Raw genomic sequence first — 25,881 nt, 5'->3', positions numbered from 1 at the left:
GGAATTTAACATAATGTGACATTTTTAGTTTCCAACCTTCAAGGATCAATGTGGAGTGTGTCCTTTTAAACAACAACAAGAAAAAGGAGAGACTCTCTGTTCAGTGAGAAAATTACAGATTTGAAACTACTGTGTGCTTTACTAATGAGTCGGAATAGTTTTAGCTATTGCAAGTTGTTTTCTCCCCAGCATATTTACACATAATCTACCCCCAAATTGCAAAGACTTTACTTGTGCTTCAAACTCTAATTCATGTTCCTCCTAACTCTGTCTTAATAATGGCCTAGGCTAGAAGTATACATGTTTAGAAAAGTAATCATTTTTAATGTAAAAAAATAAAATCATCTGACTTCTATTAAAACATGGATGTTAACATTTTGCCTAACTAAGAAAAAAAATTCTAAATCAATATTATTTCCTCCTTGTGCTGGAACATGGAAGGTCAAGTTTTGTATGTTATTGTTAATCTACTCCTCAGCCAACTATACCTAATCTATAGTATTTAGTTGTCAAATTTTACACATGTATTACTATCATTTTTTAAGGTAAACAAGCCTGCAAGAAAAACAGTTCTGCTGTGTAGTGGGTGCCCTAAAGACCTTGCACATTCTCGTTTGGGTCATGTAGGTGAGGTCTATGTGCAGTCTGACCTTGACTCTTCACAGGAATGTCCTGGGGTTCTTCAGGAATAAGGGGAGATAAGCAGGCCCGTGAGGAGTTGCCACCAGGCCATTTCTCATTCATCTCCCTAGTTTCACATGTGCCAGGACTTTTTGCTGCTCCCCTCTTAAGGTATACTCACAAGCTCCTGTATAAGCCTTTAAAATTGCCTGGCTCTAATTTGGAGTTGCCTCATCAATGGCAGAGTGACCTAAAACCCATGCCATCTGTCATCTGACCTCTTTGGTGTGATGTCATACTCTGGGACGAGTCATACAAGAAGATGACATTATGTTAATCCTGAATTTCCTGTGTGTGTAAGTAATGAGCTGAATCCGTTTTGGCTTGCGGTCTCCTTAACAGCCCAATCCATGGAAGAGTGGCAAGCCAACTTAATAGCTGTGGAAGTGACCCTCGTGTCTTTGTTAGCTGTCGCACTGCTGCTGAGGGACTGCTTGACCACTTGACAGTGCCATACTCATGAAAGCAATGCTCTGAATGCAGGCATCTATTAAATACCTATAGGTTATTTATCTTATAGGGTGGGAGCACTGTGCGGTAGGAATATATGTAACAGGCATTTTCAAACTGTGTATGTTGCTGTCATATATTTCCATACCTTTAAAATGGAACAACGCTAAAAAATACCTACATCATACATGAGGATAAAATGACACAATAGTAGAAATCATTTGTTGAGTGTTTACCAGGTACATGGCTTTGTTCCAAATCCTTTATATGTTAATCCTCACAAGAACCATAAATTTGGTACTCTAATTATCCTTATTTCATATATGAAGACACATGAGATTAAGTAACTTGCTTGAGGTCACATAGGTGGAGCCCAATTATTCTGACTCTAGACTCACATTTAATTACTATCTAATATTGTGGCTCTAGTTAATGAATGTGAAGTTCCCAAACATTACCACTTCAATGGTAGCTCAAAGAAGGTTCATGGTCCCTCATCATGGAAATATCTGCTTCTCAAATTAAATAAACAGGGAATGGGATTTTCTTTCCTTAGTTCCAGAGACATTCAATTGCTAGGGCCTTCCAGTAAAAACAGGACAGATACTTAGCTCACATAAATATTATTTTCTCATGCAAATAAAATTTATATAGCAAAAAGGCACTATTTTCACTGGTGCTTTGTTATATTTTGTTTATAGTAGCTCCAGTATCTATAGGGACAACAGATATATGTCCACAGCACTGCCTCCAGAATACCAGCGCTCTTCCACATATAGCTTATAGTATAGGTTGTAATTTTGTCTTTGAGAGCCACATTTTGTGACAACCTATTATGGATTTTGCAATTAGTAGTTACATTATTGGCTAAATTTTATGACATATACATATTTCTATATCTTGTCCGGAGTGGCTATAAAAATCTTTTATTTGAATCTTCTTGCTTCAGGTTAAGGTAGTTTTCTGCATGCTTCGCTTCTAGGTTCCAATTACTGTGCTATCTTAACTGTCTGGAAAGATCAACAAACTCTCAATTAAAATTCACAGGTTCAGTAGTTTCATGACTATTTCTGTGGGCATTTAAAAAGGCATTTCAGGAAATGTGTTTAGGTTTTATTGGTAGCTTAACTCTTGAGAACATAAGCCTATATTTGTTCAACTTTTGTGAAACACTCTACTGTCATGGTTCAAAACTACTAAATTAATCTCATCTATTATGGGTTCTGACAGTTCAAATTCATGTGTTTTATGATAGAATTTGGTATGCTACATTTTGCGTGATCAAAAAAGGTTTTACTTTCAAATATTGGCTCAAAATTTGTTCAGGAAATACATTTTAAAAATTAATTTGTTGTAGGTTATTACAAAACAGAATTATTTTTATAATAAGTCAAATTATATCATTCAAGAAAACTTTGAAGTTATAAAATGTATTATTATCCAAGCTGTCAGTAAATAATATATTTGTAGTGTATGTTAGAGAAGAGCATGCTTTTGAGGTCTTAACATGAATGCTATGCTCTAAAAGAGTTAAACAGTCCTCTTCAAATCATAACCTTCCGATTCTCAAATGATAAAAATGATAAAAATCTAACAAATATTTATGTAACATTATTTTAGTTTAAAATCAGTTCGTTGATTTATGATTTTTCTGAACAAATGTAAGATACTAAGTAATCTTCCACATAAATTAAAAAGTTTCATTGACAAAAATTATTGCATCGTATCTCTAAATTTAATTATTTTATTCTATGCCTAGCAATTTTATGGAGGTTGTATATATGATATAAGTGACCATTAGCAGATTAATTAAATATACGACTAGTTTCTTTTCAGTTTTTATTCAATTTCCAAATTCCAATTAATTATTTTCAGACAGTCTAATTTATAGTGCATTCTGGGCCTGTCGATGAGTGCTGTGTGTTTGTCTTTAATAATTCTGATTACAAAATGCACCATAAGCAATATTTAGAAAAACCTGATATTGCAATTAGAGAAAGGCAACATTCCTACTAAGGTACTATGAGGATGATGACTACTACTATTACTCTTACTACTACTTGTCATTTATCGATTACTTTGTGTCCAGCCTGGTTCTAGACAATTTAAGTTTATGATTTCCAATTCTCACTACTATAAGAGAGATTTTAATTTACTGATAAGAAATCTGATGAACAAGGTTGGCAAAAGTCACTTGGCTTCCAGATGACAAAGCTGGATGTTGAATCTGATTCCAAAACCCACCTCTTTATGTGCAGTGTGGTCACAGGAAGGAGCAACTTCATTGACCACTGTGTTGAGGCCTCAAAAGGTGGCATCATCGTGGCAAAGTCCCCTAATTCAGAACCAGATTGCAGGGTGTGAAGTCAACTTTGTGAAGCCTGCTAGGTGGATTCACACATGCCAGACAAAATTGATTAAATAAACATGTTGATTTATTAGAAGAGGGATACATTTTATTCTAATGATCACAATATTCATAGTCATTATCCTGTCTTACTGACATCAGGTTACCAGGGATACCAATCAGTAGTCAGAAGGTGGCTTAGTTATCGAGAGTCAGAGCGAAATGAAATAAACTGTCCAGAAGGATATTTCTTCTAGGCCATAATGGAGCTTCCAATGGCCCCCTACCCAATCTCCTCCTCCCAACAAACATACATACACACAGTCACAACTTCCTGAAGAACTGACTTCTGTTACAAAGGTCCTCTGTATCTGCTCCATGGACAGCCCAATCTGTTTTTTTTGTTTTTGTTTTTGTTTTTAGAATTTATTTTCTAGACTTACAGTTAACCATTTCCTTCTAAAATATTCTGTTTCAAACAAAGAGCTATACAAAGTTAGAAATTAAAATTGTTTTTAGTTTAAATCCCATTCCTTATATGCCCCTTAGGTACCTGTCACCAGGATTAGAATTTGAGTGTTCCAAAACTTCTTAAGAACCAATTTATTACACAAATGGTACCTTTTGCACATTGCTGTTAATTCATTTTCATATACTTACGTCTAAATTTTTGAAATACACCCCTGTTATTCTCATGGTTCGGCATAAAAATTTGTTATTGAGTTAATTCATTTCCCAAACTATTGGAGATTGGAATAATTATAAGCATAAAGGGGGAAACATCTATCTCTATTCATGTTTCCTGGGGTTGGAGAGTAACAATTCGTCTTATTAAATATATTTTTTAAAGTTTAAACCTAGTGTTTAAAGAATATGAAACCTAATTTAAGATTAATACTCTAAAGTACTATTTTAACTAATATAAATTTACTGAGTATCCACTCAGTATTATCCACTCTGGGCCAACCACTGTGTTAAGCAACCAGGGTACCTTTGTCCCAGGGCAATGATAAGTTACTTGATTTCTAAAAGCTAACAGTCTGAGGAAGATATAAACAGTTAAGTAGGCAATTTTAATAGAGTGTGATAAATGCTCTAAAACAGAAGAGGCTTCCCCAGAGAAAATGATCTATATTTGAGACTAAGGGATTGGGTAAGCATTAGTTACGTGTGTCGGGGGGACTTACGTGTGTGGGGGGACGTGTGTGAATGGGAGAGAAAATGTTCTGTTTAGGGGTAATGGCTCCTGAAAAAGACCAGTCTCAAGAAAAAGCAGAAAACATCTGTAGTACTATTTGTATTAGCAAGCCATTCAGCTGATGTTCACTGAGATAGGATGCAAAGAAGGCAGAAAAGAAACTTTAACACTTAGAAGTTATACAGTCAAAAGAGTGAAATCCTGCCTTTTGCAACGATGTGGATAGAACTAGAGAGTATCATGGTAAGCAAAATAAGTCAGAGAAAGACAAATACTATATGATTTCACACATGTGGAATTTAAGAAACAAAACAGATGAACATAGGCGGGGGGAAAAAGAGAGACAGAGACCTGGAAACAGACTCTTTAGAGAACACACTGAGGGTTACTGGAGGGGAGATGGGCTGAGGGATGGGTTAAATGGATGATGGGTATTAAGGAGGACACTGGATGTGATGAGCACTGGATATTGTATGTCAGTGATGAATCACTAAATTCTACTCCTGAAACTAATATTACACCATATGTTAACTAACTGGAATTTAAATAAAAATTTGGAGAAATAAAAACAAAACAAAAGTTATATGAAATCATCCCATTTTATGCAAGGGTTATGTTCCCGAAGATATCACAATTCAAATTCTCTTAAATCATGCATGTATTTCCTATAGTAATTAATTAAAAGAAGGGAAAGAATTCTTAAAATCCATAAATCTAGAATAATAGGGGTTCTCTTTTGCTTTAGTGCTGCTTTTAAAACTGTTTCAGCATTATTCATAATATTTTGTAGACTGATCTCCCCTAAATTAATAATAGTAAGGCCTATCATGGTAGTTCACCAGTTTCATTGTGTTTTATCACCTTTGATCTTCTTCCAAAAGTGTTTGTTTGTTTTTTCTGATGTTAGCATCACCACCACTTTATGAGTGCTTGGATGCTTGGCAGAAGTTTTTAGAAGACAATAATATGTAATTATAATTATAGTGATTGTTAAAATAATAGCAAAGCATTAGTGAGCACTTTTGCTTTACCAGACTGTTCCCAACTCAGAGCCTGAATGAGCATTTAAAGACATATATCCTAGGATCCATATACATTTGTGCCTTTGATAGTCCATTCATCAGAACCCGAGGAGAGCAGAAGAGGCGAGAGCAGAGCATCGTACAATGGCGTGGAAGGAGGAAGAGGAAGATTGAGATCAGGTGCAGGCAGAAAGAGAAGAGAGTAGAGTATATCACATCGTACTTTGTGGGCCATTTCAGGGACAAAGGATAGTCAAAGGGGTATAGGGATCCTTGGAGGTCCCTATTATGAATAACACCACAGTCATTCAGGTTCCAAGTTGGGAATAAATTCTAGGGAAGGAGAGTGGGAGGGAAAGGATAGGTGACTTTGCTACCATGGTAATTGCACTGCAGTCACACTGGCGTCCTTGGTGGCTCCCCAGATGTCAACCTCATCCCCAGCTGGATTTGCTATTCGCTCTACCCACAATGCTTTTCCTTATATAATGACATACTTGTTCCTTTACCTCCTGCAGTTCTCTGCTCAAATGTAATTTCTCAAAGAATACCCTCAGTGAATCCCCCTCCTACCCCCCTCTTTTTTAATTTGCTTTTTTCTTCTTAGCACTTATGACCATCTTGTCTATTATTTAATTTATTTATTTATACTTGTTTGTTTTCTGTCTCCTATCACAGGAATAGATGCTTCATGAAAATAAGGATTTTTATCTCTCTCTCTCTCTCTCTCTCTCTCTCTCTTTTGTGTGTATGGCTGAATCTCTAGTGCAAAATAATAGTGTCTACTAGTACATACTAGTAGACAATAAATATTTGTAAGATGAATGAAGGAATGCACTGTAGTCATGGTATAGTATTTCTCAGGCAAAGGATAGTGTACCAAAGGAAAGCAGGTGTTTCCAGTTAAAACAAAGGGGAAGGCCATGTGACATCAAAATACACATGGTTTACCACCTATTTGGTCCACAGCTTTGAAATTATGGGATTCTTTATTTTTTAATTGAATTATTTACATAAATTAAAGTTAGTTCCATAAAGTAAGGATTTGTTAATATTTGAATTATTAAGATTTTCAAATTTGTGTAACTCAAGCTTATATAAAATGAAACTCCACACACATGACCTGCTACAAGATCTTCTTCTTTTAATTTTTGCTTTATAGAATACTCTTTCCATAAAAAAATATAAGTAGGCAAGCAAACTAACAAAATGAAATCAAAAGTCTCTATTGTAGTAATGACAGTAGTGAAGAAAATAGGAGCAAGGAAAGAAAAACAGACCATAACAAACATTGATAGAAGAAGAAGAAAAAGGCATCTTCAGTAACAATATGCAAGAAGAACACTCAAACCACGTGTTTAGAGACCATTTTCATGCAGTTTTAGAACACATGGACTTTACAGATTAAAAATTTTGATATGTTTATAATTGGTACTGTCCAGAATTATACACTGCAGGTTGTAATATGTTTGTCACTCTTTTATAATTTTTTCCCAATGAACACTGATCCCCTACTGATAGCAAGTTTGTAGTGTTGCTATGGAGGAAACAGGAGGGGCGAGTCGCCATTCTCCGATTGGTCCTAGGATTTATAATCTCCTGGCATATTTCTCTACGCTGCAACCTATGCCCTAAATTTTTATGATTTATTAGTTACATCCCATTAAGATAGAAGACAGAGTATGTACAGTTACTATATAGGGTGAAAGATCTCCAAGGAATCTCCAACCCATCCACGGTTCCTAAGAAACTGGTGTAGTAAAGACCAGGGAAGTGGGATCGTTTCTTATTCATATTCATGCAGGCATTAGATCACGTAAATAAAAATTAATGTGTTTATATATCTGTTACAGCTGATTGATAATGCCTCTTAAGAACATGAGGAACATAATGCGATGAGATAAGATGTTTCTTAGAAAAGCAAAAGCATTGTACAGTGTTTTAGCAGATTGTGCTTCATGCCTTTAAGACCTGATTAAGTTTCATTTTCTCTGTGGGCTTTCTTCAACTTTTACAGGCAAAATTGGTTATTCCATTCACAGTACTCCCACAAAACTTGTTTATATTTGTTTTATAGCACTTAGCACATTGCATAGCAATTTATCCTTTAATCTATGTGTTTATCTCACTCTACTCCCAGAGTGCGTGTTACACATGAGAATTTCTATCCATCTATCAGATGTTTAAAATGTAACATTTTAATTCAAGGTGCTATATTTTAGATGGTTAGAGTTCTGTCACTTAAGGGAAATGTGAATTTCTTATGTTTTATATTGACAAATTACTCTGTCTGCAATCTTATTGTCCAATAGACACAGGACGACACATTTGAATTTTATTTCATTATCTAGAATCTGTAATGGGAGTATGAAATGACTCAACATGTGTTGTTACCATGCTAGTACCAATGATTCATATCTAGTTTGAATGGAAAAGCCATTTCCCAAACCAATAGTATGTTAACGATCATGCCTTGAAACAAAACATAAGCTGGCAATGCCAATACTTAGCTATTTTGCTAAGTTTGATTCTTTGTTTCATTTTTAAATTTCTGGATGTGTGTGGGGGGGTGTGTGTAATCCTAAGTGCCCATACAAAATTAGACTACTCTTTTCTGAAGATATTTTTGTCTCTTTTTGTCACTAATATAAAGAAGACAATAACTGATTAGTAAATTACAGTGGCAAAGCCCAGGATGATTCATTTCCTTGGATTAATTTGGTACATTCCATAGAATGTAAATAGTCCCCATGTTTCCTATGCTTAGAAAGTTATTAAACATCCAGAAGATGTACCTGCTGTCATATATATAGTCTAGGATTGGGACTCTAGCTCTGATTAGCACATGTAAAGTCAAGAATTATCTGGATTGGGAGTGGCATTCGTCAGTCATTCTATCTCCATGAAACCTTAGAAGTTGAGCTGAAATTTCTTATTTGAAAAGTTATTTAGGAATTATTAAATTGTTAGTATATTACATTTTGTTTCTCTAGATATGTTCAATTTGCAAAAATGTTTCAATCCATAATAAATCATTGATATCTTAAAAACCCATCTAAAATGCCACATTTTCCAGGAATTGATGAATATAGCTTGCTTTATAGGATATGAATTTAACTATTGAGGACTTAGCAAGGTGCATTTCAATACAGTTTGAGGAGGAAAGCATGAGGCTTCTCCCTGAATTTGAAATCCTGACATTTCATGCATTGGTTAAAGAAAAGTCCACCATTGCAGGCTCAATAGCCTCTCATGCCCTGAAGTCCACTTTCATCAGCCCCCAGAGTGTAGCTACGAGATGACAATCAGATGATGCTCTGCTGGGGAAGTGGCAGTCAGTCCCAGGGACTTTCCTCATTAGTTTCTGTGGGATTTTTGAGAGACTTGGGATGTAATGTTTTATGATTTCCACAGACCTGGAAAGTCACTAGTCAAAATAACCTTAGGCTGCCTATTTATTGGTTAATCAGATCATATTATAAAATTATTCATTATTACCGGCAAGAAGGGAAGAAATGGAGAAATCAGCAGCAACTTGGATTTCAAAGAGCTAAGAATGGCTCATCCTGCTCACTGGCAGTTCAAACTTAATAATGGGAACTAGGGAAATATCAGAGATTCGAGATTATATGTGTTACCCAAAGGATAAGAAGTTCTAAGAGACCAAAACACTCCTTTACTTTTTGCTGAGGTTCCTTTACAGTGTTTAAGTGTGAGAAACAAGACTCTCCCTCTGCTCACAAAGGCCTTAACTTAGAGCTTAGGGCAAGATCAAGAGATCATGCCAGAAATTCTTTACAAAAATGCCAAGCTTAATTATGATTATATTTGTGGAGATGAGCCTTGGAAACAGTTCTTAAGGATTTCTGGACTTGTCAAATACTAAAACAATGTTTATTTTATGTATACAATGAAATGTGAATCAATCCTGCTTAAATAACTACATTTGTTTAATGGAGATTTTATTTCTCATAAAGTAACTTTATTTTTTAACCATACTTAATTTAGTTAACATACTCCTAACACATTTAGTGTATTATAAAACCCCCTCTGTAAGCGTGCTATTTTATATACTTTAAAAATTTTGTTTCCTGTAATGTTTGGTTCATTTAATTAGGTATTAGGGAGCTTTCACTATCATAGAAATCACCCTCATACTTAAGAAACCACGTGTGCCTTATTTGCTTTCTTAACCTTCCATTAAAAAATGTTAGACAGTGCTCACAAAAAAGTAATAGAGGAAAATGTACAAAGAAGACATTACTGCTCCCCTTTCCAACTCCCCTTGTTTCTGTTTCAGTAGAAAACTTTATTAAGCTTATACTTAATCTGAGACTATTTTAGATGAAAGATACTGCATTTTAACCTCCAAATAGGAAGCATGTTTTGAACATCTCTGATACCTATAGTTTAAGATTAATTTAAAAGTATTTTAATCAACACATTGCAGAGAGCAAATTCCCAAGGCAATTTTGAAGCTGGAGATTTATATTTATACATATATACCTATTGGGCTAAGTAAAACTAAAAGTTACTCCTACCTTTCCTTTCTTCCTCCCTCAACTTCAGGAAAATTAATAATATTCTTCAGTGAAATTATCTTTTTTCCCCTAAATCCTCCCTTCCCCCCTCTCAGCCCATCAGAATTCTATCCACCCTTGAAAGTGCAACCAAAATACTACCTTGTTGATGAGGCATTGTCTGACTTTTGCATAAGGAGGGATTTTTCTCTCCTTTAAAGCTATAAATACTATCAGTTATTTTATACCCCCTACTTTGTAGCATAGTAATTTATGCAGTTCCCGCCTTGATTTTTGTAGTTTGTATCTTCTTCATCTCTCAGTGGAAATATCAACTAGTAGTTGAGAGTTTGGGGTCTGGAGACAAACAGATCTGAGTTTGAATCTTTACCAATTTTGTGATCTTGGGTAGCTTTATTCAGCCACTCCTGTCTTCAAAGTTCTCTTTAGAAACACAGGCTCACTTCACTGAAAAGTATAAATAAGTTACTTAGTATAGAAAGCACTTAAATGATATTAACCATTGTTATTGTATATATCCCCTTCATATATAGAACTTTGCATATAACATAGAGTTAAATTCTATTAGATGAAAGAATGATATTTTGTTCTTGTTTTCTACAAATACTATTATTATAATTTTATTCCAAAAATAACTTGTTTCTCTTATTCTAGTATTCCTTCTGCCTTGTTATTGAGTTAACAGTATTTATTGGGCTTTCACAGGGTCTAGAAAAGTATATTAGAATCTTGGGATATCAGAAATATTATTAGTTGTTGTCTTACTCTCAGAATACTTTACTACTACAATTTTAGTCCCCTTCACTGAAATAACTCACCAGGAAATGTAAAAGCATTACTATTACCTAAAGGATTATTTTCTCTTGTATCATAACAATGTATGAAATATATTTAAGTGGGGTAAGAGTATTTTTATACAAACATTTTTGATACAACACCAATAATTTTTGTATCAATTATTTTATCAGTTGAACTAAAGGAGGTAGTCAAGAGTAAAATACATGCTTAAAAGTCTTATCATTATAAGCCAGTAACAATCTCAGCCCACCATGAAATCTTCAAAAAATAATGAAAACAAAATAATCTATTGTAAGCACAATGATCACATTTTTTCAGTGCATTTTAAAATATTAGGTCATTTATTTGAAAACTACTAAAGAATTTATTGCTATATCCTTGTAGCATTTTTTTCTTATGGATATGTTGTTCCATAATCATAGTGTACGTGGAATTTAAATCTGCACCTGTACTTATCACAATAAAAATCATACAGATTTTCCCAAGTTGACTTCTTTATTAGTCTAGTTTTAGGATACTAGACTATCAGGTCTTCAGAATTGGGACAGCTTTTGAAAATCCCTCTGAAACTCTATCTCAGTACTATTATAATATAAATATCTTCAAATCTTTTGAAATTCACAACAAACCCAAACCAAAATAACAACAACAGCAAAAACCACAAACAACCACAAAAAGCTCTGCCTTCAAGCCTGTGTCACCCCTGGCTGTTCTTATATCTCTTTACTTGTCTTTACCACCACTATCATTAAAGACTTTGTCTTACTCCCTTTCTTCCCAGCCTCTTAATTGCCAAAGAAGTGAACTCTTAGTATTCATCTTAATTGAACTCCCTCTGATATTTAACACTGCTGACAATCTCCTTGAATCTATAACCTCCCTACTCCCTCACTAAAGCACCTTCCTTGAATGTCCTTTCTCCTCTGAGGCTCCATGGATTCTGGTGTTAGTTTGTTTTTCTTCTCAATTCATTCATGATCCCTGGATGCAGCCTTTTGTCTGTGGCTTACACTAGCAATCCCGTAAATACAAGCATGTCTAGCTGCTTAGCCAACTTTTCCACATGATAGCCCACAGGCATAGAAAATTCATCATGTACAAAAATAATTTCATCAACATACTCAATGCCACTCTTCCTCCTATCTTCTCTGCCTTTCCCTTTCTTTTATTCTTCACTCCCAACTGGTTTCCAAGTTTTAGAAGCTTTACTTTCGATTTCTTCCTCCATCACCTTAGTTCAAGCCCTTACCATCTCCTGTTTGACATTCTACAATTACATTCTCTAGGTTTTTCTGCCTCTAGGAACCCAGGGCTGTTATCCATTCCCCCTAGAGCTGCCCTAATGCGTTTATCAAATCTGATCATCTTTTCTTTTCTAAAAACTCTCTGATGGATCTCTAGTGCCTACATGATAAAGTCTGAGGTCTGAGTTTCTTAGAGAGGCACATGAACTACTGGTTGTTCTCCTAAATATACATCCTATTCAACTAAATATGCATAAGATTATACATTAGTGCTGTGCCTGTTTTCATGTCTGTCTCTCTTCTGACCACGTATCCCATGAGGAGAAGAACCCTATCCCCAAGACCTAATGCAGCATCTCATATATCCATAGGTATTATTGTTAGTGTTATCTTTAATGAGTACCTAAACTGAGCACAGTAGACTTTGAATACTGCTTATAGAGGTAAAGGAAGCATGAAAGGACAATGTCAAGTTATAGGAAATCCTCCATACTTTTTGGCAGAAAATTGTATATTTAATAAAAATAAGTTTGGGGGCACCTGGGTGGCTCAGTTGATTAAGCATCTGTCTTCGGCTCAGGTCATGATCTCAGGGTCCTGGGATAGAGCCCTGTGTGGGGCTCCCTGCTCAGTGGGGAGTCTGCTTCATCTTCTTCCTCTGCTCCACCCTCCACTCATGCATGCACTCTCTCTCTCTCTCTCTCTCTCTCTCTCTCTCTCTCTCTCTCTCGTAAATAAATAAATAAATAAATAAATAAATAAAATCTTCAAAAAATAAAAATGAAGTTTTGAACTTATGCTCTTTAATTATGACTTTAATTCATAAAAATAATAATTCTGCATGGCAATGATGATTGCCAAGATTTTTCACGGTAAAAATGAATATAGACAATGCATTAAAATGAAATTTTAAGAAGAAAAATAACAAAGTCTAACTTAATTACTTCCAGTGGAAATCTGTTTTTAGAAACTCTTGATTTTTAAATAACTTTAACAAGTAGTAGTTTGTACTTAGACACATAAGTGCATTATATTTGAAGAGACTGGAAAAAAGAAAAAATGAAATCCAGTAAAGTGTCACTGTTGTCTAAGAACAATGAAGGAAAGGAAACCCAGACTTTATACATGTAATACTAATGGATTCTTTTATTTTTAGCAGTAGCATAAGAAGATTAATATACTTCTCTTCCCCCTAATTTCCACCACTTTATGAGAATCTAAGCTTTATTTAAGCACCTATTTGAGAAAAAAAGAATTTGACAAAAAAAATTCTATAGAACTAATGTGTTATTTATACTGTCAAGTCATAAAGTCGTATTAAGAGAAGTGTTCCTGAATGTATTCAATCCTTTAACACATTTTATCACATTTCACAATTTCTTAGATTCCCCTTTCCAAAAAATTAACATCTCTGAAATTAGTATGTATGTCACAATCAATGGCTGTCATAGATTATTGGCAACGTTTTACTTTCTTAGAGACACAAAATAATGGTGCCTTTTTAAAATCAATGGTGTCTTAATTTGATGAAATAAAGTAGAAATTAGATGTGGGACAGAATGGGCTCAATAACTGATTGAAAACTAAAAAAAAAAAAGGTAAATTTACATACACGACATAGTGGTTGATTTGGATTTGACAGTTTGAATGCCACACACCCCCCGTACCCTTCTATATGAACACAATCATTACCATTATTTTTCCTCTGGTAATAATTAAGCATATGAACAATAATATTTCTACTTAATGCAACACCTTATTTGACTTAGCGTACCATATGTTTAGGTTTGAAATTTTTCAAAGTTTTTTGAATTATCTGAGTCAAGGTTAATTGCTTTCACAAAACAATTTTTTAAAATATTTTGTTTATTTATTTGAGAGAGAGAATGAGATAGAAAGAGCATGAGAGCGGGGAGGGTCAGAGGGAGAAGCAGACTCCCTGCTCAGCAGGGAGCCTGATGCGGGACTCAATCCCGGGAGTCCAGGATCATGACCTGAGCCGAAGGCAGTCGCTTAACAAACTGAGTCACCCAGGAGCCCTCACAAAACAATTTTAAAATAACCCGTGGTGCTATCAAAATAGCCTAAAAGAAGAGATTCGATTGCAAAGCAAAATCTTAAAAATAACTGCAAACTTCACTGATCATAGACATTTGTCAAATTTCCCAGCCAAATTACTAAAAAGCATTTTACCAGTTTATCTGAAAATATGTGGCTGTATGCACACAATAGATGCTACCAGATTTTCTTACCCTAGTAATGGAGATTAATGATGCATGGGCTGGCCTGTTTTTCAGTAAGGAAGAAAAAATTGAAATTCAATGGATATCCCTGCTCTAGTGAATTCCTCAATGTAACAATACTCTTATCACCAGATTCCAGTACACATATCTCTTCTACTCCAACCCAAGGAAGGCTACATTTATCAACATATTATTTTCAGCTCAGCAAAGAGTTTCATATGGGTAACTTGCATAGATTTCTTAATCTGTATGTTTAAATAAAAATATTTATATGACTAGGATTTGTTTTTCACAAAATAAAGGTGTCATAACAGACAGTATTTGGGTTGGAGATTGCACAGAAAATATTTATATTTGATAAGAAGTAGTAAAGGCCTACTTTCCAAAAATATTTCCCAAATATGCTGCTGAATTATATAATAGTTTTTATATCACGAATTCCTATGATTTAAAGATGACCTCCCAGTTCAAATTAGAGAGAGGAAACATTACCACCTATTAATATTTTGACATTGATTATTTTGCAGGAAAGTCATATTAACAAACTTAGGCTTTAGAAATAACGACATCAGTTATCAAGAACATAAAATTTATTCTAGACCAAACCATGAAGGAAACAAGGCGCTGGGCTTATGTTACAGTAGAAAAAAGTGTGTTTACCATACTTCAAGAAAGCATTGTAACCCTTGAACCATGAAGCAATAGTTTTCTGACCCCAAATCTCAAATATTTTGTGAACAAGTCTCAATCTATTCCTCTATTCTTCATCTTCTTCAACTGACTTTCCAAGGCTTAAAAACAAAGCTATTCCCCCATGACAAGAGCAACAAGCAGTTCACATCTAGTGACATTCCCTTTCATACACATCTAAGAAAAACATTTTTTCCCCATCATAACAGATAAACAACAGAAGAAACTCTAATCCTGAGGGACCTCCCTCCAGCTCAAACTTGCACAAATAAAACCTCTCCCATACCAGTTCCCAGAACCTGTCACAGCCCCTCACCCCCGTGATATTTTCAGAAATGTTTCTTCTGTTTGAAATATTCTTTCCGCCAACCTGCCTTCTCTTGTCGCCTTTAATTTACTAATTTCAGTCCTTCAGAGAAGTCTTGACTTTATTCAGAACAAGTCAGGGCTCCCCCTTATGTGTTTTCACATATTATATGATTTGAATGATTATATAGTAAACGTCTGTCTTTTCTGTCATAAAGTGAGTTCGATGAGGGTTTCAACACTGTAGCTTATGCCTGGTAACATACTAAGGATTTAATAAATATCTGTTAATTGAATCAATTTGTGTTTTTTCCAAATCAGAGCATACTATTATCTGCCTCTAGCCACTTTAATATCTTAGTATGCATTCTCTATCAAGATATGCAGTTAAGCAAAAATATTGTTTATTTTAAAATGACCCCATAGCCTTTATTTTTATTGAGATAAATGTTTCTCCTATATTGTTACACTGTATGTGCAATTTGTTACAGCACCTTTCTGAAAACCCTGGCATTGCCCTGATGTAGTGAGTCTCAGATTTGTGTTTGTTCAGTGACTGCTACATACTCTCCATAAATGTGACTATGGCTAGGCAATGGTGACAGGTTTTTGACTCACTTGGATTTCTAGGACTTCCTTTACTCAAACTGCTCTTTCCCATGTAGTTGATGTTTCTTTATATAAACTTATCTTGCCAGACTCAACTAACCATCTTTTTTCTCTCTTAGAGCTAGCTGTTCTGCTACTAGATTTTCCTCAGGTGATTTTAACGTATCTTAAGAATGTTCAATCATAGCTTGCCAGTACTTCTATATCTTCTCATTCTTAGTCTGTTTTGTGAAAACTTGCTGTGATATTCATGCCCTCTACAATGAAAATGTAGTTACAGTATTTTCTCTGGACATTCATGAACATTATAGCCATGACTGTTATTTGTGAGAATTATCCCTGGTTCTTCAGTGTGACATTATTTCATGTATTTCATATGCCATCACACCCATGTGATGCTGGGAAGAACCATAACAGTATAATTCCATAGCAAGTCATTGGGCCCTGAAATCATATCCCCTGGAACTCGAGTTTGTGCGTACATGTGGAGAAAGCAGCAGCATTAATAAAGGCTGAGTATGACACCAGGGCAAAGGGCCAGTAGTTTAGGAGAGCTGAATTGCAAGGTCCCTGGGAAAGAAAGGTGGGCAACAGCTAGAAAGGAAGACTGGATTCACAGTATACATGGTCTTAACATGACATTCTGTGGACTTAGACTTGCTGATGGTGAGTATACTTGAGGCACATAGTACAAGATCAGACCTGCATTTGGAAAATATCGTGTCAGCTTCTTACGCAACAGAGCTAGAAACAGGTTCATTGCTGGACTTGGGCATATGGTCAAACTGTGGAAAGTTTGTTGTTAATTTCAACATTAGATCTGCCTTGATTCCAGTTGGCAAGAAGAGAGCTGTAGCTGGAATATAGGAAGAAAGCTTGTACAGGGCAAGTGTTCATCTGACACTGGGTACTTGTAAGCCAGCTTGGGGTATATTTGAAATTCAAAGATAAAATCAGAGATGAAGTTGCACATAAAAATAATTTTTTTTTTATTAATCACCTAGCTTCTGGAGTTTAGTACTGTGGTGAAATCAGTTCCTCCTTAACTCATTCCTCTTTATCGTTTAGTTTATTAAGACTCTTATTGAAAAAATTGATTTGTTCACTTTCCTGTATATATAAGTGGAAGATTCTGAACTGATTCTCATTTTTTACATTTCAAGATCTTCCCTTGGAATGACACAATCATTCTGAACATTAACAATTATTTCTAATAATTTATAAGTGGGGTGAATATGTTCCTACCTCCAAGACACACACAAGTCCACATAAAAGAATCCTCTTAGTTTTTAATGGAATAGAGTATGCAACTGTTAAAGAATAAAGAAAAAAGTGACCTTGCATACCAGTTTATCTAGGATAATCTCAATCTGCACCCATTGTGTGGGATAATTATTAATAATGCCTCCTGTCATACTAAAGAAGTATTTTGATCTGAAAGAGAAATTATATATTTTATAATTTTAATCCCATGGGCAATGGCAGATGTAAATCCCAGGGTAAATCCCAGCTCTGCTACACACTGATTTTAGCAAGAAAGCTCCCTCTGGAGTCTTCATCTATAAAATTAGAGAAAGTAAGTGTTACTTTGCAGAGGTGTTGTGAGGAAAAAAATGCAGACAGAATTGGGTTCATGGGTAAGAAGGCCATGAAGTCACACAAGGCTCCATGCTAAGATGCACCTGGTTTTTTTACATACATAAATGTCTTTCTACACCTGGATTGTCACACTGGGGACAATGTAAGTATCCTAAAACTCTTTTTCTGTATATGGCACATAATGCTACCATTAGCATTAACACTTAAATATTCATAGTGATAGCTTTAATTTTTGAGCTCTTACTGTATTCCAGCACTGTGCTAAATGCTCTACATATATTTTCTACATATATTATCAACTCACACATACAAACAAAACATCCTTCTGAGGAGGGTATTATTATTTTCATGGAAATAATGACAATATTGAGGCTTAGAGAGAATAAATAACTTGCCAAATCCATATAGAGAGAATATAGAACTTAATTTTGAAAACTAAATCTCTTAATTTTGAAAACTAAATCTCTGCATTTTAAAGCCTGAGTGCCTAATCAGTGTATCAGTGTTTTGCAAGCAGACATCCAAGGATGTATTCTCAGAACTCCATGATTCTATAACAGTTAAAACTGTGTGTATTCTCTAATAAATAATGTAACTGATAAAAACACATGTGTATTCAGCATCATCCGTGTGGTCTGATACAGTGTCTTTATTCCCCGGAAGTGTACCTAGATTCTAATAAGCTGGTGAGAAGGAAATGAGACAGATTTAAAATATAAATTATTCTTTTGCACTAAGCGAAGGACTTGTGGCATCATACTGTACCATGCAGATGAAAGTTTCTCAGCAGTTTAGAGAGGGATAAGATGAAGAAGAATTGAATCATTATACAGCATAGTGTATTTAAAGGCATAGCAAACTCCAAGAGCCTGTATGCCAGGAGTTGGCTCCTTATCCACATTGCCAAGGGCAATTTAATTTCCGGAGAGTGAAATCTTATGCCAGATTAGATACATGTTGCTGTTTTAAATTTCATTGTTTGTGTAGCTTTATTCCTATATTTTTAAACATGTTTTGCTAATATAATTGTGTAGAGCTATAAGCACAAAAACTTATTTTATGTTTGAACATGCTTACATAAAAATGAAAACGACTTAAATCAATATTGGGAGTTTTTGAGACTTTTTTTTTTCTTTTACTTTAAAAGGAACTTGGAGGAGCTCAGTTGTGTGGCAGTTCTTCATGTGACTGGTTGATTGTTAGCAACCCATCATTGGTTTTTATTATTATTTCACTCTATGTTGTTATTATACTGAGTGCTTCATTTTGATCATTTTCATTTTCTCATTAGGCTTTCTTCTTTTGCCTTATTTTTGTTAATGTTTAAGCATTAAACATTGTATTTAAAAGTTAAAGCAATTCATTATATTTTACTTTGTTATATACTTCCTGTGGTTATTCTTATGAATCATTATTTTAAAAATCTTTTTTCTGGAACGTAATGACTTGCTTTATTTTTTGCTAAGTTAAACCTTTGAAAAATATAACTCTCCCTGGCCTATGGCATGGTAAAATGAAGCAAGTTATTAGATCTGATAGAAAACTAAGTTCATTGAATTTCTGAGACATAAGGATTATGTTTGGGAACTTATAAGGACTTGTTTGATTTTGTAATATTGCTACAAGCTTTTTAAAGTAATAAATTAAAATTAAATTTGAAAAAAATTGAGAAATGCCCAATTTGAGTAGGTAGACATGTCCTCAAATTTTACAAAGTTAATCCAGGAGAGTTGGTAGTACCGTTTGCTGATTATAAGAATGCCTTAATTTATTTTATTTTTTTAAATGGGAAAGGTGACCCATTTTCCAAAAGTGCCCAGTTTGTTACAATCATCGGTTAATGGATTTTACCCGTTATATCAGTTTTCAAAGGCAATGTAGTATTTATTTCTCTTTTTGTTCCTGAAGTTCTTGGGTCAGAGGAATGTTGACTCTTGGGAGGAAAAGGGGTCAAATTCAAAAAAAGGTAAAAATAAAAAGATCAAATAAGAATCATTCTAAAAATTGATCACTCTACCTTTTTTTTAATATATTTTAAAAGAAATAAATTATAAATTTAAAGGTAATCAATTAACCAGAAATCTACAAACTTAGAAAGGTCCTGAAAATCTTTTGCTCACATCGTTTTCCATGCTCTCCTTCCATCCCTGGGGCAGGAGGGAAACACTAAAACTATTGTATATTTCCACTTATGTACAAATGTCCTGTCCATGGACTGTTGTTCCTTCTTCCCATATATTATGTGAGAGGTAATGAATCATCTACAACACACAGCCATTTTGTACATCATTTTCCTGTTAGGCTCTAATTAAGATAAAATGCATTAACACTTCCATACATTACATTACTTGAAAATGATAATGCTTTCTATTAAACTGTGCTTCAATATTCTGTTTTACCTGCAGCTGAATGTGGTGCATCTGCAACAAATAATGAAGGAATTTTGCTTTCTCCAAATTACCCACTCAACTATGAAAACAACCATGAATGCATTTATAGTATTCAGGTTCAAGCAGGAAAGGGAATCAATATTTCAGCCAGAACATTTCATTTAGCACAAGGAGATGTTCTTAAGGTAGGTGAACTCAAAAATACTTGTATTTTGATCATTTTTAGTCATTAAGTATATATTACTACATATATATGTGTGTGTATATATATATGTTTAATCAAACATAAGCTGATTCTGCCGTTCATAGATTTCAATTATACATTATTTCCCATTTTCCTATTATCACTTTCATTGAGATAAATGTTTTGTTGCCAATGTTTATTTATAATACAGATATTTTTGTTTTATGATACATAAATTTTAATGTTTCAATAACACCAAATAAGAACATTTTCATGCCAAATATCTTATATTCAATAAATCATATATATAAAACATAATTAACACAGGAATGGTCATTTCTTTAAGAAATATAGTGACTATTTGTTTTTGTTTTGATATCTGTTAAGCAACTTGGTTATCTCTGTTGATACATGGATTTTTTTTGGCATTTATGACTACAAAAACTTATATTTTATAAATACATAAAACTAATGACTTTATAAATTATTTAAGATAAATATATTTTGTTAATAATAAACATTTAGTGGGGTGCCTGGGTGGCACAGTTGGTTAAGCATCTGACTCTTGGTTTCGACTCAGATGGTGATCTCAGGGTCCTGAGATCCAACCCCACATCTGGCATCACGCTCAGCTTGTGGTCTGCTTGAGATTCTTTCTCTCTCTCCGTCTGCCCCTCCTGCTCATGCTCCCTCTCTCTAAAATAAATAAATAAATGAATAAATAAATGAATAAATAAATAAATCTTTTAAAATATTAATAATAATAAATATTTAGTGTAAAATTTATCAATTTATTCTAAAACGTTGAAATAAGTCAAGGTCCTACTTTTTTAAAAGATACAATTTTAGGCGAATAAATATTTCCGTACTTGCTGATTCATATTTTGCAAAGTAAATGTTTTAGTAAATATAATTTATATGAAAAGTAGAATAAAAATAAACACTTCTGTAAAAATCACATTTAAATATTTTTTTAAATAATTGCATAAATTTTTCCTAATTGTCAAGATTTCCTTACCTGGTAAGAAGTTCAACATAATTCTGTTTTCAGAAATCTTAAAAAAAAAAAACTGTGACATCTCAGGTTAGCAGGGGTAGGGGAACATTGTTTAGCAGTGATGTTAAGAGTGTTGATTATTTTCTTCTCTTAAAAATTATATAATTTTGATGATAATGATGACTCTCTAACACAGACAGTACTGTAGGCTTGTAAGATTTGTATAGATATGGGAAATTTCCCTAGATGTATACAATTTTACTATGAATTTAGGGCCATTCCTGTTTTTTGCACTTTTCCTTAATAGGCAACAGAAATTCACTTTATAATCTCTTCAATCTCCAGTCCATTGTTTGGATTTTCTTGTTAACATAAGTTTTATTTGCTGAATTAGAGTCAGCATTGAGATTAATGGGATGCCTAAACCTAGAAGTGAGGCAGTGCTTGTTTTTAACTCAGGCTAAGTATGGGGAAAAATAAATCAAGACATAGATCAGAAGTATAAGCGTAGCCGCTAACCTGAATCGCCCAAGCTGCAGTAATAAGCATACGATTCTAAGTTAACAGTTAAGAAGTGTTTCCCCAGGCTTACCACTATATTTCCTAAAATATTTCTTTACTCTCTGTGATGCTTGAAAAGTATCCATTACTTTTCCAAACTGAATGATGTCTATTAATTGAAAAATTCATTTGGGGATAACAGGTGATGCCTTTATAAAGAATAGCCCTAATGTGTTCCTCAGAGTGAATTCTGTCTAATCTGCTGCCTCCTTGGAGTAAGGTAATGTGCACTTGTTACCTGTGTTACCTGAGCATGGTTGAGACCTCAGCAAAAAGTGACATTGTGAGTGCATGTCACATTCAAGGTCCTTTAAATAATGATTTTAAATAAATAAGGATTTTTATTTCATGAAAATGTATATCCCCAGCAAAGATTTTTGTAACTATCCTAGAATAAAGATATGTTTCCCCAAGTTGAAAAGATTATATACTAAATATTACAATAGAAACACCCCCCTACTGATAATCTTGCCTTGGGTTTATTCTGAATTATTTCAAAATAACTTCAGCAAGCCACAGTAGAGAGACAGTTGGGGATGGGCTTTAACCTCCAACTCTGTCGTCCTCATGATCTGTCTACCAGTTTAAGATGTAAATGCTTATATGTTGTCTTATTCCTCCCATTAATCCCATGGACAACTAGTTCAAAAATACCTACTGACACAGGCACAGTCGGGCACAAAGCAGACAGATGTGTCCTCCAAAGGACAGATGATTAATTTTCAAAGACTAAGGAGCCTGGAGTCCTCTCATGATGCAGGGTGATTTCCCTCACTGCAAACCGGTCCATGAGAGCCCATCCCCATCCCAGCATTTTCCAACATTACACCTAGTGCAGTCAGCTCTTTCTCCATTCAGACTAGGAAATAAGAAGAAATCAGTAAAACTGGGGCATCTGGGTGGCTCAGTCAGTTAAACGGCTGCCTTCCACTCTGGTCATGATCCCAGGACCCTGGAATCAAGCTGCACAGGGCTCCCTGCTCAGCGGGGAGCCTGCTTCTCTCTCTCCCTCTGCTACTCCCTCTGCTTCTACTCTCTCGCTCATGCTCTCTCTCTCAAATAAATAAAATCTCTAAAAAAAAAAAAGAAATTAGTAAAACAAGTAGCCCGTTATAGAACCTTCTGCCCCTTGACTGAGAGAAAAACATTGCTTTTCTTTATATGGTAGAATTGGCTATGTTCTTGGGAATAACATTCTCTTGTAATCTCTATGTGAGTGTAAGGTTTAGACAAGGCTTTTTCTTCTGGCTGCATTTACTGTATAATATCACTGTATTGGATTCTGACTAAAACAACAACAATAAAAGCATGTGTGTATCAACTTCATAGCTACAAACGCACACACACACACACACACACACACACACACACACACACTTTCCTAAGAGCTCACCATCCAGACTGATGTCTTCCACTTAGTCATCCACCCACTCTTTCTCCTTCCCTCCACTTCCCATAAATTACTTTACTTATAGACAACCATACTAATAAAGTTTCTATCAAATATAGCTAATCATATGACTCCTCTAGGTAGTTTATTCCTGGAACCACTACCAGATTTTTCTGATTCAGTAGATCTGAGGAAACTGAGTTGGTCTGTGCCTGGAATTTTGGATTTTTATAAAGCTTTCCGGATTATCTGATAAAACCAGGTTTGGGAATTACGAATATATTCTTCCTTGGTTCTGTTCCTTTCAATGGGCAAGAATACTGAATTTCTCAAACCCTCACTCAAAATATATAATTTAATTATTTCAATTAAATAATTATTTCAGTTAACATTTATAAGAGGTGTTTATTATTTGTATACTTAAACAATCACCCGTGAGTAATTGCCATTTTCAGCCTGATAAGACAAAAGCTGAATAGCAATCAGAAATACTATCTCTGTTTTGTTGTTGTAATGTCTGTTTTTATTTTCAGAAAAAGACTGAGCACTATGTTTAGATAAGGGACTGTAGCAGGGACAAAATTCAAGGCAATCTTTTTACCACACTCAGTATTGTGTAGTTTAAAGACTTATGTCTAATGCAAAATGTAGACAGAATGGATGACTATGGAGAAGAGTCAGTAAAATAACTTAATAACTGGTTTTGAGAGTGAAAGAAGGAGTTAAGAGAATTGTCATATTTATGAGAAAGTAGAGAGTTGAAGGACTTGATTAATAACTCTAATAACATTCTTTTAGCAGTATGAAAAGAAAGTAAAATGTTGTTTTTCAAGATGTATTATTTTCAAACTTATTTCCTAACCCCTGTGCTAGTCTTTGGGAAAACTACTTGTGGGAACCTATTGCTAAATTTTCAGTAATTTTGTGAACTAGTTGTTAAACATAGCCATTAATAAAAATTAAATTAGATTACAATTATATTACAATTAAGTTATATTAAAAACAAAGGTAACAAATACAACTTTTCATTTCCTAATTATTTTACTACTTTTATTATTATGTGCGTTTTTTAGGTGAGCTGTGTATATTATATCTCTATGGTGGAAATACTATGCAGGGTGCCCATCCTTTCCCAACTCTGCATACAGAGATATCACATTGATAGCTTGATATTGGCAACACTAGGAATAGTTACACTGCAGAAAATGACAAACACTACAGATTTTTTTTAAAGATTTTATTTATTTATTTGAGAGAGAGAGAATGAGAGATAGAGAGCACAAGAGGGAAGAGGGTCAGAGGGAGAAGCCAACTCCCCGCTGAGCAGGGAGCCCGATGTGGGACTCGATCCTGGGACTCCAGGATCATGACCTGAGCCGAAGGCAGTCGCTTAACCAACTGAGCCACCCAGGCGCCCAACACTACAGATCTTGACTTAATCTATTGCTTTGCTCATCGTCTGTACTTAAGTTTAAGAATGGGTTTTGTCTGTAGCCACTCTGTTGTGAATAACACCAAAATATTGAGAATACATATTTTCTAGAATTAAAAACTATTATTCAATTTAGCTAAGAAGTTTCTCCTGTCATTTGTAAATATGATTTTCTGATACAACATTATTTTTATATTGCTTTACTTTAACTTGTTAACATAAAAAAATCAAGCAATATTCAATTAGGAACCATTTTTGTTTGTCAGTTGCAATTGTAAGTTGCAGATACAAAAATTTGGCAAAAAAAAAAAACACTGAAAGTATTCTGTAAAAATCAATTAGCTGTATGGAATTTGCAGCAGTTAATATATATATATATATAAATATATATATATATATTTAAAATTTTTTTGCTGTTTGTAACTTGCATGCTACACATCCCTTCAATCAGGGATTCCCTAACAGTCTATGGGCCAAATTGGTCTTGACACCCATCTCTATAAATAAAATTTTACTGGGAGAAAACCGTGTTCATTCATTTACATATTATCTGTCCCTGTTTTTGTGCTACAATGGAAGTATTGAGTAGTTATGACAGAGATATGATCCCCCAAAGAGTCTAAAATATCTTCTGTCTAAGTCTTTTTTAGAAAAAGTTTGTCTACCTCTCTTTATATTAATAAAAGTTATTTTTTTAAAAAGTATGGATGGGTATATACATTCACCAATTCTACTTGTCTGAGAGCTGATTGTTAAACATTTTCTAGCACACCAGAGATCTCATATGTCCACCATACGTATCTACCAACTTTGCTTGTTCACTGGAAATCGTTTGCTATCTCTTCCTCCAAAAGCGCTTTCTAAATATTTATTTGTCGAGAGTCCTACTTAGACCTCATAAAACCCTTCATTCTTTCCCATAGTGAGGATAACAGAAGTGAAATTATTTGTGACAGGCCATACAGCTTTAAAGGTAGAATTGGGACTTCAACTCTGTTATATAATCACAAAGCTAAACCTCTTGAAAAGCTCGCTCTTCATTGTATCCCAAACTCCTTTACTAAAATATATTAGCTCTTATAATTGAGGACACATTATATGGCTATTTCAAAGACATAAATATTTTATTATCAACAAAAGTTCTCTGCTCTGTTTCATTTTATTTTGGAGAGAGCATAAGCATTGTCCTTTTTCATCAA

General features: G+C 34.3%; 1 protein-coding gene across 4 annotated transcripts in view; it reads left to right on the top strand.

Moving 5' to 3' along the window:
* Nucleotides 1-25,881, top strand: part of CSMD3 (CUB and Sushi multiple domains 3) — a 1,160,406-nt gene that overhangs the window by 812,753 nt on the left and 321,772 nt on the right. For all 4 annotated transcript variants that reach the window (XM_027574671.2, XM_027574666.2, XM_027574669.2 and 1 more), the window contains one exon: nt 20,134-20,303. In XM_027574671.2, the coding sequence (XP_027430472.2) occupies nt 20,134-20,303 (170 nt within the window). The remainder of the gene's footprint in view (nt 1-20,133; nt 20,304-25,881) is intronic.

Source organism: Zalophus californianus, chromosome 4, assembly GCF_009762305.2.
Source record: "Zalophus californianus isolate mZalCal1 chromosome 4, mZalCal1.pri.v2, whole genome shotgun sequence".
In the NCBI taxonomy this organism is placed as follows: domain Eukaryota; kingdom Metazoa; phylum Chordata; class Mammalia; order Carnivora; family Otariidae; genus Zalophus; species Zalophus californianus.
The sequence above is the reverse complement of the archived record's forward strand: the minus strand, read 5'-3'. Positions and strand labels throughout refer to the sequence as shown.